Source organism: Pezoporus flaviventris, unplaced genomic scaffold, assembly GCF_033815535.1.
Source record: "Pezoporus flaviventris isolate CSIRO_AGI_PZ_B2104156 unplaced genomic scaffold, CSIRO_AGI_Pfla_v1 ptg000063l, whole genome shotgun sequence".
Lineage (NCBI taxonomy): Eukaryota > Metazoa > Chordata > Aves > Psittaciformes > Psittacidae > Pezoporus > Pezoporus flaviventris.
The window spans coordinates 10,085,268-10,105,245 of NW_026892611.1; the positions used below are offsets into that span (position 1 = coordinate 10,085,268).

The 19,978-nt window shown below is 44.5% G+C and overlaps 1 protein-coding gene across 11 annotated transcripts in view; it reads left to right on the plus strand.

The window, feature by feature from the left end:
* The window catches only part of BCAS3 (BCAS3 microtubule associated cell migration factor), a 361,836-nt gene that overhangs the window by 300,145 nt on the left and 41,713 nt on the right, over positions 1-19,978 (plus strand). The window contains exon 24 of one of the 11 annotated variants that reach the window (XM_061470538.1): positions 9-111. The exons of the other annotated variants lie outside the window; for them this stretch is intronic. Within the exon in view, the coding sequence (XP_061326522.1) occupies positions 9-76 (68 nt within the window). The 3' untranslated portion in view covers positions 77-111. Of the gene's footprint in view, positions 1-8; positions 112-19,978 lie in introns of those variants that run through there. 11 annotated transcript variants of the gene reach the window in all.

Below are 19,978 nucleotides of genomic sequence, written 5' to 3' on the forward strand. Positions count from 1 at the left end.
CCTCGCAGAATCGTTCCTCCTGAATGCCTGTGCTCTGGCTGGTTCAGAAGAAAACCTTCATTTTTTTTTCCACTGAGGTTAACCAAGGTTCCTTCTGTTTTGTTGTGCTCAGCAGTTAAGGCCAAAGTTTACAGGGAAGGTAATTACAGTCTTACTTTTAATTGTAATTAACTGTGAGTAAAGAATCAAAATAATCCAGCTACTCTTTTGCTGAACCAGAGCATTATGTATAGTGTGACACAGAAAATGGCTTGCCCTTCAGCCATTAATTTTAGCAGCTCTGTTATTCCTAACTTACATAAACCTCTGGTGTCAGAGGGGAAAGACTATGAATCAGCTCAGATATTTCCTAGGAATACGTTGTCTGTAGTTGTGTCAGAATGCGCGACGCTTTTGAAGCACTTCAGGTGATGATAAATGAGAAACGCATAATGAAGAAAATGGGGAACTCCAAATAAAGAGGTCAGAAGGGAGAAATGTTGGTAGTGCATTACTGATGTTTTTTCGGTCACAAGGTCTGTACCTAAACTTAGTCTTTTGAAGGGAGTTTTTACCTTTTAGTGCAAAAGACGTTGGAGAAGCGTGAGCGTGGTGAGGAAGCTGAGCCCAGTGCTGGTTTATGGGGCTACGCTGCCATAAGGAGGTGTCATTTGCCTGTAAATTGTAGGAAAAACACATACATATGTGTATGTGGATGCGTATGCAACATAAGATGAAGATGGCAAACATCTTAACTCTGTTATTCCTACCTGCATTCGTTGAGGATGACCAGGAATCAAATTCTGAATGTTTGCCCCTAATTATGAGAAATGTTGCTCTTTCTGAATTCATTCTTTTAACTGGAATTGAACTCCTCTTTTCTTACCTGACATTTGACTTCACTGTGGTCACTTTTCTTGTGTACGTGGGAGACAGCCAGTCCCCAGGGAACCGAGGAAGCGCGAGGATCAATGGCACCACTGGTGACAAAGAAGTTGAGCCTATTCTTGAAAACACAGCAAAATGTCAGATGTCCATGTTTAAAGCCCGTACCAAAGCGGATTTTACTTGTGCTGCTGGCACTTAGAGAGCCAAAAAATCCAAGCTGACACAGACCTTGGCAGCATGATCAGGGGGATCTTCATTTAAAGATGAACTATTCTGGAACAATTTCTCCACTGTATCTGACACAAACAGGCTTTTCTTCAACACCAGACGTGCATGTCTTCTTGCTCCAGCTATTTTTTTCTTGAACAAACATATGTATTGTAGCCAATGCAAGGAAAATCCCACTCACTATTTATGTTTGAGTTCCCTATGTCCCATTAACAATATCCCAGTGTACTCATGGCAGTATAGTATCTTGGTCCAGTTCCAGAACTGTTTTCCTGGATTCCCCTTTGGAGAGTTAAGTGCCGCAAAGCAATTGGTCTTATTTAGTGATCTTCCATCCCAGAGGCTCTGTTTTTTGGGCACTGAAATGGTTTCCTGTCCCTTTTTACAAGTTTTGCAAAGTAGAGAGCACCTCTTACTGTGATTCTGAGCTAAGAATATGAGGACTAGCAACGTCTGAAACTTCATTACATGGTAGGATGTTATCTTCTGTCCTGTGACTCTTCTAAGCATATAGGAGATCTCATTTTGGTGGTGCTCCTGGCCATCATGCAAAGAATTATGATTATAAGCACACTATTTGAACATACTTGAAGCAGCACATAGCTCTCAAAGGGCAAAAGCTTTCTGTAGAGAAACAGCTCTGCCGCTGGTGCATTTCCTTTGACGCTGCTCTCCTTTGTTGCAATATATAGATGCAGATACAAAAATATATTTGAGTTTGGTGTATATATATTTGCCATTTGTTGTGTATATATCAGGGTTAAATGCCACTGACTGATTTCCTGAGTGATTTCTGTAAGTAATAACGTGGAAAGATAACGGAATAGTGACTCTTCATCCTACAGACAGGCTTAAAGGTGAGAGAAGCCGAAGCAGTAGCACTGCTGTCTCCCCTATTAGCACAGCACTCACAGGACTGCCCTAGCCTGTCCCTTCAGACAGCAGCTATATTTGTCCTGCTGTAATCCCTGCAAAAACAAACCAGTGATTTGACTGAAGAGGTTCTGGAAAACAGCAAAACAGGAGGGGAAAATGGCACTTGATAGAATCATTAAATTAAAAGGATGTACCCAAGCATGAAGTCTGACAATTAGGTGCAGCCAATTAGAATTACCTGCTTTCTTCTTATTCTGTTTTGGTATTTTAGATCACTGGATAGCCTACTGCTAATACTTCAAAAAAGCAGTGTAAAGAAATCTCTTGCCCCGCCGTATGCGTTCAGACTCCATTGACGTTTGGCAGCCAAAGCCCTGAATGGAAAGCTAAGCCTTCTCGCCGGCTGGAGTCAGATTCCTTGTGGTTATTCTTTGTTTTTGTGGACACAGAGATTTAGATGTCTGCAGGCCCTTGAAAACCAGCAAGATGTCTGCTAGCTGGCTGGTTTCGATTCATCCCGACACCAGGAAACACGCCCCTTCGTTTCACCTCTTTGTCAGCAGCAGAAGAGCTCAGATGCTCTGCAAAAGATTTGATGACACGGTCAAAATGTTTTCACTTGAATGCAACCCGGTGGCGACCCCACAATAAAGGCAACGGGAAGGAGCCATGCAAAGATCAGACGCCAATAAAGGCAGCAGTTAACCTCTCTGGCCTGACTTTAAGGCGCTCTCCGCCTAAGAATGTGTAGCTGTATTTTAGCACCTAATGCTAAGAGATCTGCAGCTAAAAACCTTTCTTGGTTACCGTTTCCCAGTTCATCTCTCCGCTTTTTTTCCTTCTTTTCCTTTTTTTCTTCTTTCTTTTCCTTCTTTTTTGTATGAAGGATGGTTAAGTGCATTCTTCTTTGACACAAATAAATGCAGCCTTTGTACTAATTAAAAACAAGTGATGGTAGTGGACTATCATTGCATAACGTATTTTAGTATATGTTAATGCAGATTTATTTTGGGAGGGAGTCTGACTGGTTTTGTTAGCTTAGCTTTGGAAAGCTGGGTTTACAGGCTACCCTCAGCTCAGTAAGTTTTCTGTCCCATCAATGTCAGCCATTGATTTATCCAAAAAGTCATATTGTTTACAACAGAGGCATTAAATCATAAAACAACTTCCATTGTATCCTCAGCTCAGATAGGCAAAAACATTTCCTAACTGTTAAACCAGCTGGCCTAATCTTTAATGACTTTGGTTCAGTGGCCAAATCTACTTCTTTGTGCTGTTATAATGCTACATTAGATTAGTTACCGTCTCTGAAATTGCTGTCAGTCAGGCTCTGTTTATGAAGGATCATGGTACTTTTCAGAAATCATTTTTTTCTCCTCTTGCTGTTTAAAGGATAATAGTACTGTAGCTTTGCAACTGTGTTATGAGGCAGTAATCTTGTTCCTATGGAGGATAAACCATGAGGCCAAAAGCAGTGCTTATCTCCAGAGAAGCCAGTTATTGTTGAGGAAATCACTACAAAACATCAATTATCAGTGCCGCGGCGCAGGTTGTACCCCTTGGACAAGATTTTGTGTCAAAAGCAGTCCACATAATCAGGCCCGTGAAATAAAAATGAAGGTTCTGTGGGATTCTTTTGTAATTAGTTCACAGCCTTCTGGAGTGAGTTTACTTGGATATGAGAGGCCACCATCCTCAGATATTACTGCATGTGCTGCTCACACCGGCACAGGTCAGATGCTGCAGCCTTTGGCAAGCTCTGCTCACAAAGCAACTGCAGGCTTCTGCATCAGCAAAGTTGCATCACACTCAGCCCAAGGAGCAGCCTACTCCCATAGAACCGTACAGAGAATTCCTGCTTCACTCTTAGCTCCTTCGTTGTGCCTTTAATTCAGGCTGCAGGAGGAGGATTTTCCGCTGTGCTCCAAGGCTGACACAGCGCTGCACCCGCAGCAGCAGCACCTTGGGAGCCGATTGCCTTTAGCTAGATGTTAAAAACATTTTTAAGCCTTTCTGCATTTAAAATCAACCTGCAGCTCGCAGCAATGATCGTGGGGCTGAGTCCGAGTTTTGCAGAACAGGAGCAATCCCGGGCACGCTTCCCGCAAAGGTCCGTGTCACACACACTGGCTTGGAGGTAGCATAGCACCTAACTGGCAAATTGCTAAACACCCTGCGTTGATGCACTCTGGCCTTAAGAGGTTTATTCAATTAACAGTTTAAACTTTCATTGTATTTTGCCATTTGGTGAAGAGGATTCTTATGCATTTAATAGTTTTATGCATTTACCCATTAGACCTTTAAGTGGGCTCGCTTGGACGAGCTCTGCCATTTTCCCAGCGTCGGGGCGGGCAGAGCAGACAGTGATACATGACACGTGTCGCGGCCGTTTGTATCTCTCTGACCTCCTCCATCCATCTCTCTGAAGGTTCCTGTGCATTAATCCTGCAGCAGCTGCTGGTGCAACCGCTTCTAGGTACTGGGGCAGGTAGCCGAGGGTTCAGGTAGCCTCTTTGCACAGTAAGCTGTAGAAGAGCGCAGACTGGCAGTGTGTTTTCATCAAAACAGAAACTTAGAAGAAAATGACATATGTTCGTTAACCTAAGGTCTGCTGATCACTTTAAATACTTTAAATTAATCCAGCTTCATTTGTTAAAACTAGCATCATCTGCTTAGCGACTAAGGGTGCGCTGTTTTATACTTAAAAAACAGGCACCGCAACAAATCTGGCAAATCTTACCCTGAGGTCTAAAAATCATTTTGCAGCAATATGAATGTGACATGTTAGTCTTTATCCATATTCCTCTTTACATTCCTATTGCACAGCGGTATGCAGTTTTTCTTGCCTTGTATTGCAGATATTTCTGGCCCTGCTCTGTCCGTACAGAAAGCTGGGCAGGTCACAGGATTTATCTGCATCCAGGCTGCTCTACAGGGAGCTGAGGCTGGGGGCAGAGGCCAGCCCACTCCTTTCCTTAGTCTGCAGGTAAAGTCAAGTAGTGAATGTGCAGATTTGGAGCATCGGAGGCTTCAGTTTTTCGGTCTGTTTGGCTTCTGATAATGGCAGAGAATGAAACGTTTGCTGCCTTAGGAAGAAATCTTTAAAAACTAAAGGAAGCAATGGTCATGCAATTACAAAAATGTTGAGAAATGCAATAATAAACTGGATCGGTATTTCTTGTAGGAAGCCCATGGAACAGTAACTCCTGCTGGAGACAGTTATTTCAGACCCTGAGGAAGGACAGACCTATGGCTTTGGTGGTTTCTAGTGAAATTATCAGCATATCACATCATGAAAATAATTACTGCAGGCTCTTAGACCTTTGAATGGCTCTGTCCTCTTGCAAACAACCCTTAAATCTATGGCCACCAGAGAAAAGGCATTCCTGGTGCAGTGCCCTTAGCAATCACTTCCATTTGGGTTTAATAGAGCTGGAGTCTATTCCCTTAGGGACTGTTGCCACCCTTTATTTGCCATTTGCCTGCGGTATAGAGGCTGAAGTCAGAAAGAAAGAACAAATTTGCTGGTCAGCTTTTATACTATATGCAAGCATAGTTGTATAGGTGCTATTTGTTTATAAAATCTCCAGTAAGGTCAATGTCAACAGAGATGTCCAGGAATACTCAGCTGCCTTAAAAAATAATGAAAAGCCTAGCAAACCTCACTTGCATAGAGGATTTCTGCATACCTTCACTGCTTCTAGCTCCTTCTCCTAGTAATAATCAGTCTAATTATTGTACCTGTGTTAAATTGAGCAGATGTAATTGGTGTGATTTATGGCAACATGAGTATTTGACTAAAATGCAGCTGATCTGTGTAAGAAGCAGCCAGCGACAGGGAAGGGGACATTTAGTCAGCGTTTTTGTATCAACAGGCTTGAAAGGATCTCCTGCGTAGTTTAGTTTCAGAAATAAACCCAGCTGAATCATCCGCTGCCTGCTCAAGGGGTTTCCTACCGGGCAAGAAAGGCACGGGCTTTCCTTCCTAATCTTGCAATCAAGCTACACAAAGCACAGTGTTTTAGTTGAGATGTAGTCCATCAGACAGATGTGGTTCTGCAGCTTTTAGGGGGGGATCTCCTGGAAAGACTGAATATTGATTACCTGTAGCTCTGGTGACTTTTTATCCCACTTATCAGTCTGCTTGCTGGGAAGAATGATGCATGGAAACCCTTGAAGTGCTGTATTAGCGGAGCACGCAGCTGTTTTCTTGTTTCTTATTCTCTCTATTATTCTTTCTTCCCTTGCCATCGGTTCCCAGCATGTTTGTTAGAGCATTGTGTTCTGGCAGGTCAAGCTTCTCCAGCCGTGTAATACTCCCTGACCACCATGGCTGCACAAGGAATGCTGTCAGGGTGTGCAGGGATGCTTGGCCATCTCCGGGCTTCTGCCTGTGTTTAGCACACAGAGCAGCTCACCGTAACCATTCTCCACTCCCCAGCAAACAGCAGCCGTGTCTCAGGCGCTGCTCTGCAGCAGGCTCCTCTACTGCAGATGTATTATTTTCAGCCAAATATGACCACCTGCAGGTTTGTGCTGGTGTTAGCATTTTCATCTCCCATTATTCCAATCCAGCTGGCTTTCCTTTGAAGTTAGTTCCCTCATGTTAAATGTTAACTATAATTTCTCTTGGCCAAAGAAACAGATAGTGCATTCTTTCCTGTCTGTGTGATAATGGCCACAAGTGTGCTGGCTGCCTTCAGCCCGACCCACCGCTGCAGCGAGTTTCTGTCCTCAAGAAGGAATGTTGGTGCTCAGCCCTGCCACAAGGAATGGGTTTACCCTGCAAAAAGCTCTGGGCTGAGCCTAGCCCTGCTGACTGACTACACATCAGCTGTCTCGTGTGTCCAAACCTCTCTTCCAAGCCTGGCATGTGCTTAGGGTAGAGAAAAATCACCACACAATCACATCTAGGACTAAATTTTCACCAGCCCGGAGTTCAGGGGGGTTCACATTCGTGCAGGCCGATGGTTTTCTCTTTCCAGATGTGCTAGCATTTTTCTAAACATATTTCAGTGCTTCTCCTTGCATTAAGCACAATAGCAATGGAGGGGGAGACTTGTGACCATTTGAACTTCAAAATCCCCAGAGAGCTTTTTATTCTAATAAACCAGCAAAATATTGGATACATGACACCCCTTACATCAAACTCTATCATATTAAGGAAACCTTAGAACTCTGGTCTGCAGTCTGGCCTGATACATTACAATTCATCTGGGATCAGTATAAGAAATAATTACATCTATTTATTTATTCCACTGTCAGAATGTTGACACTAGTTTTTCATATTGTCTCTGTCATGAAGAATCATAATTAAATAACATGTCAAATGCATTGATCATACATTTACAAATTTGTTTAATATATCATAGAGGCCTTTTGTTATTAGGACATATCACAAGATTAAAATTAAAGTTTGCCAAGCCATCTACCTCATTCTACATAGGACTTTCTCCTTGTAATTAACCACAAAATGTTGATGGCTTGTCATTCTGATACTGCATGGAGTAATCCCTTCCTTTTTATTCCAGGTTCAGGAAACCATTTGCCTTCGACCAGAATCAGGCTAGACAGATACAGTCAGACAAGGCTAGGAAATGCCATACTTCTGATGGATTTTTTCCATGTTTCTGTCCTAATTCCTCTACTTAAGAGGCACTTGCTTATCACAAAGGTCAGCTAGAGCTTACCTTCAGGTTTTGTGCTCTTTCTGCACAAAGTTGAGAGAGGGAGCCTTGAACACCATCATTCCTTCCCCTCTCTTCTTAGTCACATGTGGACCCAGTGCAGATTCCAGTCAGTGTCAGTGAATATATGAACACCTTTGGGCACAACCCTTTAGGAAGGTGACAAGGAGAAGGAAAATCATTCACATACATGCCTTAATAGTGCTGTTTCTTCCAGAGCAAATATAGTTTGCAAAGAATCGTATTCTCTGTACATCCCCTGTGCTACTTCAAAGGATAAAAAGATGTAAATAAGTAGGCATTTGTTGTCCCTTTTGATGTGTTTTCTTCTGTTTTCTGTAAGAACATAAGCCAGGAAGGTTTTACTCAGATTTGGTGGCAGAACACATGCATTAAGATTAAGTTTCTTTTTAAAATTTGCATTCTTTGCTTTGTATGTTTCCTAAATGGGGCAAGAGGGTTTCTTAGTATGTCTTAGTATTAAAATCTAAAGTAACAGACCTTCATTCTAATGAGCTTTGTAAATCTGACCTAAAAAGTGTCGCCTGGAGTCTTTGAAATGAGTTTCCTACAACTTCCTCTGATCTGATTGTGTGTTTTAGGGGAGGTTAAATGGGTTAAGATTCTTAGCTGTCCTAAAGCCATTGGAGTGATTCCTTATTAATCTTTTTCACCCCCTAAGACATCATCTACAGATCTAGGCGGATTTAGTACATAAGATAACATAGTCAGCCCTGCTATAACTATCCACACAGCTTCTGAAAGGACAAAAGGGTGACAAAAATATGCAGAAACCCTTCCAAAGGTTCATGTTAGCTCCAGTCTTCGCCTCACCCATATTCAGCTCTTACTTGTTGCATAAGACAAGTTTTATCGTCACAGGATAGTATCTCTGTAACTTGTGATCTAAGTTACAAAGAAGTTTGTTGTGCTCCATGACCTGTGGCAAAACTTGTGAGCATAAGACTGGGTCTTCAATTAGCCCTATTAACTGCTGATAACCAAGAGCTTCTTGTTCCTGCAATAAGGGTGCTCAGCATCCGTGCCAGCAGCTCCTCCCTGCCTGCTCCTAAACAGCTTTTCCTGTGAGTCTCTTCTTTGCAGTACCCTTGGTAAGGCTGCTGAGGTCTGGTTAGAACGGCTGTGCTGATGGTAAAGCTTTCCAGAGCTTTAACTCAGGCAGAGACCTTTCCTTTCCACCAAGTAAATGGTGAAACACTGGCACAGGTTGCCCAGACAGCAGGAGATGCCCCATCCCTGGAGACATTCACAGTCTGGTTGGACTGGGCTCCAAGCAACATGGTCTGGTTGAAGATGTCCCTGCTCATGGCAGGGGGGTTGGACTGGATGAGCTTTAAGGGTCCATTCCAACCCCAACCATTCTGTGATGCTATTCTGTAATTCTAAGTAACAAAAGAAAGAAGTGCAAATCCAGAGACAGTTGCATTCATCTGAGTGATTGATTGACAGAACAGAACAGTTCAGGGCCTTTGTTGCTGGTGGGAAGGTCATACAGTAGCGTTGTGATATTTTTACCATAAAAATGGTGTGTTTGGGAAGGAAAAAAAAATCCAGTTATCCTTTGACATCAACCGTATATTTTACATGATCCCTTTTTACCCTGTTCAGGTGCTATATCTGTATGGCAGCAGTGGTGTTTCCAGTTCCACCCTCTTCTGCTAGAGTTTATTTGCTCATAATCATTTGCTGTGCAATAAAATAGAGCGAGGTCTGGGGCCAGAGGATTTTTATATGGCTGCCGAGGGCATTACAGCATTTGGGAACCTTAGGTGTTGTACAAATAATGGTGATATAATGTCAGGGATCAGCTGCCATTTAATCAATGTCAGGAGAGTGGCAATTCCTTCCAGGATTGATGGTTGTGAAAATACAGCATTATTTGTAAAATGACAAGAAGCAGCCACCCCGGAAGGGGCATTTTGAAAACACGAGAAACTGAAGCACAAAACTACTTTGGAAGAACTTTCTCAGCATTTTGAAGTGCTTGCCTTAGCGTGGAGATCCCTGTTGACATAAGTGTTCCTTAGTCCTTTGCAGGTGCTGCTGTAGTCTCACGGAGCTCTCAGGAACCTGTTACAGTCTTTTGGCCTCTAAAACAGAGAGAAACACTTAAAAGCAGTGAGTGGCTTCTTCAAAGCTGGAGCGCCCTGATAAGTAACCCAAGTGTATGGTTTTCCATGTGTTTTAACGCTTTCTGAAATGTAAGAGCCCGGCCCCTCAAACACTGAGGGGCCAGCTCACTGGGGTAATCACGTCGATCATATAGGTAAGCATTTGCTTTACTTCTTCCATGCTGAGGACAGCATTTAAGCACAGTTCTTAAATCTCGGTGGCTCTCAATCAAACATATCTTTAAAGGGTTCTTCTCTGTCAGGTGGCAAATCTTCCAAGGAAAGGGTGCTAAGAACTGGATAGAAATCAAATACCGTGTACCTAAAGCATGCACTGCTGCGAGCTGGTAGGGAGGTGGGGTCCTGCAGGACCCTTGCTAGGTCCTCTGCAAACTCACCTGGGCCCAGGCTGCATCATTTGGATGTCCCGCACTGTCTCTAAAGCGGGACTCGTGATGGGGTTCTTCTGGTGCTGCAGATCTTAGAAGTCTTCATAGTTATAAAATGGGTTCAGGTTGCCAGGTCATCAGCTACTTGTAATTGCATATGCTTACGGTTAGCTGCATGTGTTACAGTATCTGGGAGACAGAGCAGCAATAGAAGCACTTCTCAAAGGATCTGTAGCTGTCACTCTTCCTCTTTAACAGTATTCAAAGCAGGAGTGATTAAAGTACACATGTATTTGAGAAGCTGTCAGACCTGTGTATGGCAGAAGTTGAAAAAGCTCCCCCTTTTCTAGCAGTTGTGAAGTAAAATATATGCCTGGTGTTGCCCTCTGCCCAATGAAGGCACCTTGCTTCTATAATTCCCCTCTGGTACTTTTAACACCAGCATACCAGGGATTTCTGCATGGAGACCAGCTTTGGAGGCTGCGGAGATGTTGGAGGCAGAATGTGGGAGAGCTCAGGAATGTGGGCTTTACTGGAAAAAGCCCACACTGGAGGCAGTTTAGGTATTTAGCCCCTGGAGCATTTTTTGTGTCTCTTAATTACTTATAATCTGACTTTTCTTTCTAATTGAGGCTCCCAGCATCTGTCTAGCTACCAATACTCTTAACTACTAATTTACATTGCAGTTGGCACCTGACCTTGCATGACACATGTAAGACTCTTAGGCAGATAATCCTGGCTTCTTCTTGAGACTTATGTCGCCATGGAGGGGTCAGTGGTGTGAGACAGCACAGCTTGAGGTGCGAAGTGCCGCGGCGGCTCACACACTTTACCTAGCTGAGTCTGGGAATCCCTTAACAGGCTGATCCGGGCTTTTACACAGCCAGTCCTCCTGCTTTTGTCCTGAGCAGGCATTTTTCTGCCTGTCACTTGCAGGCCTTAAAGCAGCATGTCTGTGTTGGTTAATTTGCAGACATCAGTAGACACATTTCACACTGAATTCCACCCTGTGGGGCCGTGTCTAATTGGACAAATTTGAGCAGCAGGCAGAAAAGCCACCGCAGCATGGAGCAGTGATATATGGGCACAGGCAAAGGGTTGCAATCTTAAAGACACGGCTTCTCTGCTCACCTGCCTGTGCCAGCCAGGCTCCCAAATCTGAAGCAGGACTGCCCTGATGAGCGAGGTTTAACATCCCACAGCATCATATTGGCGCTACAGGATTTTCCAGAGCATGTTTTCATGCATTCTTTCTGCTAACAAAGCACGCTTAAAGGAGCAGGAAAATGTTTGCAATGTTGCAACTGGAGGCACAGGAACATTTGGTCCGGCCCGAACCCCTGAAATTAAAAGGCTTGCTCAGCTTTAAACTGCACAGCTGCGATCCACATTAGAGTTTCTTTCAGGGAATTTCCTGCAATATTGCAGCAGGCAAGGTGAAGCACTGTTATTAGCAAAAAGAAACGGGGAAAAAAATCAGAACCTTGGCAATAAAAGTGAGTTGAAGGGTTGTTTCTGGTCATAGATGTTTCTTTTCCATTTTATGTTCCTTAAGCATAATAAATGTCAGATGGCTCGAGTAGCATGTTTTATTAAAATAAGTGAATTTGGAGTTCATGAAAGAGTGCTGCATTGATGGCGTGGAGCACAGGATGGCTTTGTTGGTGCAGGGAGCAGATCGGGGGGTCCAGCCTGCCCCTCACCCAAGTCTGCAATGACCGTTTTTAGGAGGGAGAAACAGCCTGAAATCCTGTTTCCATGTCCTTGGTCTGGTTTTGGTGTCTCTGCTGGGTTCCCAAACACAAGTGCCATCTAATGACAACTGTGAAAAGCCTTTTGGAATGCAGACTTGAAGAACGAGCTGTGGTCTGGTTGGGTTTGGTTGGTTGGTGTTTTGAACACGTTTGGGAAGTGGATTGCATCTCTAACTCACGTTTCAGAAATTGCTGAAGAGCCACCAAGAAGATGATGATTTTCCATTGTCGCTTCTCTGCTGCTCTCACCGTGTGGTGCAGCTCAGCAAAACGGTCTCTGGGAGAAATCCAGCTCCCAAGTGTCTTGGTGTGAAGTTCATCAAAGTAGTTCACAAAATGTCATCCCCCAGCAGTAGAATTGTTTCTTAGAATGCATTTCTGTTAGTCCATGCTTTTGTATTAGTGACATTCTGGTCTTTTATGGGATCCCCACTTGGTTTTTGTTTTTTTAGTCATCACTGAAGAAACTTGGCTCCATTCTGATTCTTCACGGATAACAGTTCTGAAAGGGATCTTATTAAGCACAAAAACAAAAGTGTTGAAACAGCTTCCCAAAGGATGGCTTTGGTGACAAGTGCTTATATTTCACGTCAGTAAAACCACTGTGTCATGAGTCTGAACTTGGACCAGAAATCCTTGCCTCACTCTTGAGAGTGCAGAGAGCTCCCTGGGTGCTCCAGAGAGAAAGGGGGAAAAAAAGATGCTTAGTGGCTTTGAAAGGAACTGGCCAGAGCTTTGTGCTAATACTGTAATGTATTGATGCTCAAGGACGTAAAGAAGTAGTGGTAGAATCACCATCCCTGGAAGAGTTCAATGTGTCGATAAGGCCTATAATGACACGGTTTAGTGGTGGCCATGGCAGTCCTGGGGTAACAGTTGGACTTGATGATCTCAAAGGTCTTTTCTAACCTGGCTGGTTCTATGGTGTCCTTCAGCTCTTCATGCAAGTGGAGTGATCCACTAGCACAGTGTCAAGCAGTATGTCCAAGGGAGGCTCCTCAGCTCTTGCCACCTCAAAATGCCAAATTATGTAGATATTGTAAAGAGGTCACTGCCACGTGGCTTGGAAATGATGGCTTCAACTGATAGAAACAGTAATTATTGGTTTTTCCCTGTGATTGATGTCTGTTTATATTTAACGTAGTCACTAGATGAAAATGGAAGTCTTTTGTTAATCAGATATGGGTTTAGAAACCAAAACTAAGTCATTCATGTGGATACAGTTGAATTTCCTCCTCTCCTTGTGACCTCTTCCTTCAATCCTGTAGCTTAGATCTGAGGGTTTGCTTTACTTAACTTTTCCAAATTGAAATAAAAAGCAGCTTACTTTAACATATATCATGGGAGCACTGTGGATATTTTTCCCCTCCGGGCTACTCAAAACAAGCCCTAGGCCCAGCAGTACTGAAAACTTGTGGGAGGCTGAAAGTGCAAGATTTAATGCCTTGTAACTTTAATCTGTCTCCATAATAAATTATTTATGCAGAAAGTGTCCAAAAAAAATCCTGTGTTGCAAAGCATTAAAACTTGCTGCCATGGTGGGTGAAGGCATCTTGGGTGGGTGGCAGAGATATCAGCTGTGATTCAGGCTCTCCTCTCTGGTTACATTCCTGCTTTTCCTACAGGAACAGTGCTGCTTCCCAATGCAGCTGGTGGGAGTCCCCCAGTGGAAGCCTCCTCAATCCCATAGAAATACCATGGCGCCTATAAATACTAGAATGTCTTTCAAAACATGTTAAGCATTGGACCAACAGTTGCCAGGGTGTGAACAGGAAGGCTGGGAAAAACAAGGTTAATAAATACTTCAGGGCCAGTTTTCGTATCGATGGGGAAAGGCACGTGAGCACGCAGGGAGGGAGAGTCCTGCAAGGAAGCCCCGGAGCCTGGTCCAGGGAGCCCCATCCAACGCCTGACTCCATCACGCACTTACTCCACTATCCTATGGGAGAGACAGGACTTTTCTGCCCTCTCCATCTCATTTTTCTCCTTCTGTGAAACGGGAGGTACACCTCACATAACCCAGAAGGATAAATGATGAGGGTTCCAGCCCCGTTGCGAACCCAAGCCCTAGCTCCTTCGAGCCTGTGCATCCATTGGCAGGAACACGAGGAACTTACACAGAGACTTGTAAATGTGAATTATTGCTTAAATGCCAGAATTATAATTAAAAAAGTTTTCTCTTTTGGCTTTTGTCTACATACTTTCCTAATATTGTCATTTGGCAGAGCCGGGGTGTCTCTCACAATGTAATTGCCGCAGAACATTTCCTTGAGAGAGCAGCAACAACCCCGCCTCCTCCTAACACTTGCATGTGGAAAGCACCAACTGTTTTATAGGCATTAGTGAATTATGCTTTTCAGTGTGAGGAGGTATTAACTGTCTGTACAGCTGAGACAGCTGTAAACCAGCTTCTGAGATGAAGTGACCTGCCTGAGGCTGCGCTTCAGATGCTGTAGCAGAGACAGGAGCTGCGGTTGTGCCTTTTCCAGAGAGAAAATACAGAGGCCTTTACCAGATAGGCTGTGTGTATTATTTGTCATCTCTTCCTCCTCTGCAGGGGTCTGTACGTGAGAAGGGACCTGCTTGGTCCCAGGGCAGCAGTGCTGTGGGCTGCGTGATCACACCGGGCTGTGTTTGTGGGGCAGAGCCAGCAGTGGCACCGCTGCTCCCAGCTCCCATTATTGCTGCCTCTCTGCGTGGTTTTCAGTGGGACAACAGGGTTGCAGGAATGCCAGGCCCACTCCTCTCCTCAAGCCTTTGGGTTTTTAAGAAGCCAGAGGGCTCTCCTGCCACCCTGTTAAACAGTGCCAGGTAATCCCTTTATGCAGTTACCAGCATTTCCCTACCAGAGCATCACAACCTGCACGGAGGACAGCTGAGAAGTGCAGGTGCCTCCCTTGATAGGGGCTGAATGACAAGAAGTACCTCAGGGTTCAGTTTTAAAAGAGCAGTTGTGGTAATACTAGAATGAGTAAATAAAACATCTTTAAAATCAGTTGCAGAACATGCTTTCTATTTTTAGGCAAAACTTTGAAGATCTGGAAGTTTTCCAAGTATTTTGAAATGAAACCTGAAGTTAGAACGGTAACGTGGGGGAGTATGGGGCTTGTTTAATTGTTTTTTTAATCTTTAGAAAATTAATCTGCTGGACAGGGTTTGAGGGGAGATTAGTGCATGGACAGGTAGGACTTTTGTCCCCATCAGACTGGTAAAGTGAAGTTTAGGGTAATAACAGGCTCAGGTCTTCAGCTGGCCTAAATTAGCTCAGCTCCATTCAGGCTCCAGCTGTAGGCACATAGAACTGTTCCATTGCAGCAGATCTCATTTATGACATGTTTGTAAAGCAGATCTGTGAAATGATCCAGCTTTAAAAAAATAACACTAATAAGGGTGTAGTTACATGAGCATCTTATCCTGCAGCAAAGCCAGTTTAAGAGGCTCCCAGCCCTTCCCTGACCCTGCCTTCTCCTTCCAGCCCCATGGTTCATTTCCCCTCAGCTCTGCTGCTGGAAGATTTTGGTGTTTGTGGGTTGAAGAGGGTTTTTTTCCACCTTCTTGTAGACCAAGTAGAGCATGTTTCCTTAACACATGTATGAGGAGACAAGAGCATGTGGTGTGCTGCAGCAGAGGGAGGATGATGAGGGATGAAGGAAATGGTTGGGAAGTACACAGCTGTGGCAGTTTTACAAATGGAGTTTGTGTCCAGAGCGGATGCTCCTGCAGCTACTGCTAAACTCAAGTGCCTTTGCAGGGGTTTTATTCAAAGAGCCAGGCAGTCTCCATGAGTGATCATAGAGGCACGAAATAGTTTGGGTTGGAAGGGACATCTATTGGCCATCTCGTCCAACCCCCCTACATGAGCGAGGAGAGCAGAGACATCTTCAACTAGATCAGGTTGCTCAAGCGCCCCATCCAACCTGGCCTTGAATGTTTCCAGGGATGTGGCATCCAGCACCTCTCTGGGGCAACCTGTGGTGTCGGCTGAGACTTTGGCTCCTGGAGTCAGCAAGGCACACAGCACTGCTGCAGTAAGTTGCTGGACCTCTGCTGAATTTGGGCTGTAATCAGGTTATTAAGTAAATCACACTGATTTTTTTGTTCCCAACAGCAGCTTGGTTTCACCAGAGCAGTGCTGATGTTAGCACTGGAATAGAAGAGAATGAGTCGAGATTTCAAGGAATCTCAGAATAGTTCACTCTACCAGGAAATTCGGTCTACCGGGATTCTGCACTACATAGTAATGAGATCAAATGCTTTCTTAACCTGTTTACTTTAAATGTATCTTAAATATTAGCAATGATGGAGTAAACAGACAGATCCTTAAAAAGCGTGGTGCCTGGTGAATGTCTGACACAGTGTTTAATGAGTGCAGGGAGGTTTTTCATCCAACTGCCTTTGGTCTGTGGAACGTGTTCTCTCCTTGTTTTGGCTGGATGGATCTTGTGGCTGATCTGTTCAAAAATAATGAAGTGAACAGTTGCAGAGACAACATGGTATCTTAGACCTGCACGTGGTCTAGCCGAGGTGGAAACACTGAGCTTTCCTTCCTATGTGGTGTGGTTATCAGTACCCTCCAAACAGTGCAGGCAGATATCACTGCACATCCCTTCTAAAGGAGCTGAAAACCATGATGACATGTAACAAAACCTCCCTGAGGCTGCAGTTTGGTATTTGATGGGGACGCAGCAGGGTCTCGGAGTTTTACTGTGGCTGCTTGGGTGATGCAGGGAGCTCCCATTCCTTGGCAATGCCAGGTGAGTCCCACGTCTGCGGTGCACAGCACTGGCCGTAACACCCCAGAGTGGGTTTGCTTGTCTGCTGCTTTCTGGGAGCAAGATGTATTACTCCTCTTACTCCTTTATGCATTACACAGAGTGGAAACAAAAATCAAATACAGACACAGATTCCATCAGTCATTACTAACCTAGGAGATAGACTGTGATAGTAAATCTTCTGTTTTCTTCTTCTTTCTGGTCTTTACTCACAGCAGTGCAGCGTGCTGTAGGTAACACAGGAAGAATTAAGTTGCTCAGATGTACACCAGAGTGTAAAACCCACTGCCTATACCACCATCGTGCTTTGGCCAGCATACCTGTGTGCTGCACCCCCTCCATGTGGGTGAGAGCTGACTGCCCCTCTTTTGGGATTGCAGGGTGGTTACTCGAATGGTCTGGAGGCAACCGAAGGCACTGTGAGTCAAAGTGGTTTAGCTGAATCAGGAATAAAGTGCCTAACCACACAGCCAGGTGGAGGCGATGCCCAGAATAGACCCCTAAGTACAGACTGGGGCGAGTGGCTTTGCCATTGGGATTTCTTTTAGTAATAATTTTTGCAGCAGCAGTGCCAATGAGATGATGGTGGCAAGAGGTGCTTGTTTGTGTTTGGTGGTGATTAGTGTCATTTAACCTTTCGTGTACTCCAGTGTTCACTGCAGTCTGGAGGGGGTTTATGATCGGAGAATTTATGATAAAGGCACTTTAACACAAGGAATGTGAGCTCGTGGGGTTAAGCTAGGCGTGCATAGGTTGTGGCAGCAGCATTCACTGGCTTTCCTTCTTCCTGTAATTCTGTTGATACCAGTTACATGATAATTAAATTCATATTAGAACATTAGCAAATGCAAATGTGTAGCCAAATTCCTTAGCCTAATTTTAATCCTTTGGAGAAAGTGCTTCATTTTTATCAATTCACAGGCATGGAAGTGACAAGCCTGCTTATAAGTATCAGTGATACAGAGCAGCAGCTCCTAAATAGCCATGGGATTTTGGAATCGGCACTGAGAAACTTTTCCATAAATGCCAGGAATAACATTATATTTGAATATTTAACCCTTACCCAGGCAATTTGAGGACTGGAAACCATATGTGCTTTTTATAATGGGAGCCAAGATGACCCTACATAAAGATAAATATAACTACATAAAAGCGTTCAGGAAGGATGGTGTTGTGGTTAAGAGCTGGGCAAGGACTGGGGAGCTCGAAGGTCTAATCCCAGCTCAGCCACAGGCTTCTTGGGTGATCCTTGGCATGTAACTTAATCTCTGCGTGTTTCAGTTTTTCCAGTTGTGAATGAAAGATAATAATACTGCCCACAGCCATGGCTGGAGGATAAATGCATTGCTGCTTGGGAGGTGTGGGCTTGGAGATGGTGGTGGTGGCCACCAGAAGTCTCAGCCAAGTGCTGTGCTAAGGGTACATGCTGCACCACTGTCAGTGGTACTCCCAGTTCCACCTCTCCTGGATGAATAAACTCCTACCTCGATTAGGCAGTGTGTCAAGCGGGGTAGCACACCTGAAGCCCTGTCTGGGAAGTCACATCATTGGCAAATGTTCCTTGTTTGAACATAATTCAAATTCAAAAACAATGAGGGGGGGAGAAACTGAGAAGAGAAAGGGGAAACCTGCAGTAGATGAGACCATCTGGTTTTGCTTGAGTGCTACCTAAGTAACTTGTGTTTATTGGTTATAGACTGGTGTTTTCTTTATACAGTCTCTGGCCAGGTAGCTGTTGTTACTCTCTTGGCATTCACTTCTGCCCTTTGTGAGTCTGCTCTGGAGGTGCAAATCCTCATCCTCTTACGATTCTTTGAAAAGATGGGCTATTTCAAAGGAACCATCAGGACGAAGCCTTTCCTTAATTGATCCCTGAGAATTTCCACTCGTGGCCTATGGCACGCATGGGAATATCATTTCATCCAGGGCAGCTGGGCTGATGGCCCATGGCAGAGGCGGCCTGTGACTGTCGGCGTGAGGAGGAATTACGTTCATGAGGTAACATCTCCGCTGAGGTGCCGTCCCTAGCAGGGAAGCAGGTAAAAGCTGGCTGAAGGCTGAGCAGCCGGCCCCGGGCTGGGCTGCGTAAGGTGCGGGGGAGCGTAATCGCCCATTGTTTGGAAGGAAGAGTTTTGATGTAATTATACCCTTCGGCCATTGCCACACTTTCCTCTCTTTCATCTTCAGGCAGGTCCACACGTTCAGATGTGAAGCTGGAAATGAAACACATCTGGACATCCAAAACTGACAACAGACTTTTATTTGCTATTTTTGGTATACAACAAAAGCTTTGTATCTTGCTAATTGAACATATGGGCTCTCAGTTGCTTTTTTCCCTGCTAAACTCCACTTTTCCATGTGTCATCATACGATTCCAACATTTGATCTGTCGAGTCCATCTTGGCCATGTGTTTGTTGTAATCTGCTACACATGTAGGCTTGTTTTCGTGTGCGTCCTGACCTCCAGTGAGAGCTGCAGTTGTTTCCATCATGGATAGTGTTGAGGAGTTACACATCCTTTTTATCAGTGTATTTGGCCACCGGCAGCTCCTCGCAGCGCGGATCAGGGATCCTGCCAAGCCTCTGAAAGCTCAGTGTTTAGCCGTATCTGTTTGTATTGTGATACCAGATGCTGACTTTTTTCAGTGTAACAGAAGTAGAAGGGAAAACTTTCCTAAAATAGAAAATATCCATACAAGTAAAATCCAGTGTCTCAGTGAGGGAAGCTGAGGGTCAGCATTAGTTAGAGTTGGAGCCTAAGGGATGGAGGTGGACGGCAGGTCAGTGGTCACCGGACAGACCTAAGTCAGCATCATGGTGGCCAGCGTGGAAGGGCAGCGTTTGCTTGTGCAAAAGGCAGCGTGTTCTTCAGAGTCTGCAGCAGAGAAAGAGGGAAATGCCGTATCTGAGGAGGAGGGCTGAGCCCTTCGAAGCAGGCTGTGCCATAAATACCCACTGGGAACTTGGCCCCACTGTACGGACGTTCGTGAGACTCAACTCATTACGGATACAGGACCTCTTGATTAGCATGAAAGATCCGTCATCAGAATATTTTGTGCCTGTGGGGGATCCACTTACTTATTTCCAACTACAGCTCTAAATTGTTCCCATGCTTCATCATGGTTTGATTAGCTAAAATCTTAGAGTAACTGTTGGAGGCACTTTCCGTAACTAAAAAGCAGGTGACTGATCAAACCGCAGGGTGCATTGCTGGGACTGCTTTAGGGTATGGAGCCTGGATGTGGTTGGAGGCAAGTCTGTTACAGGTTCTTG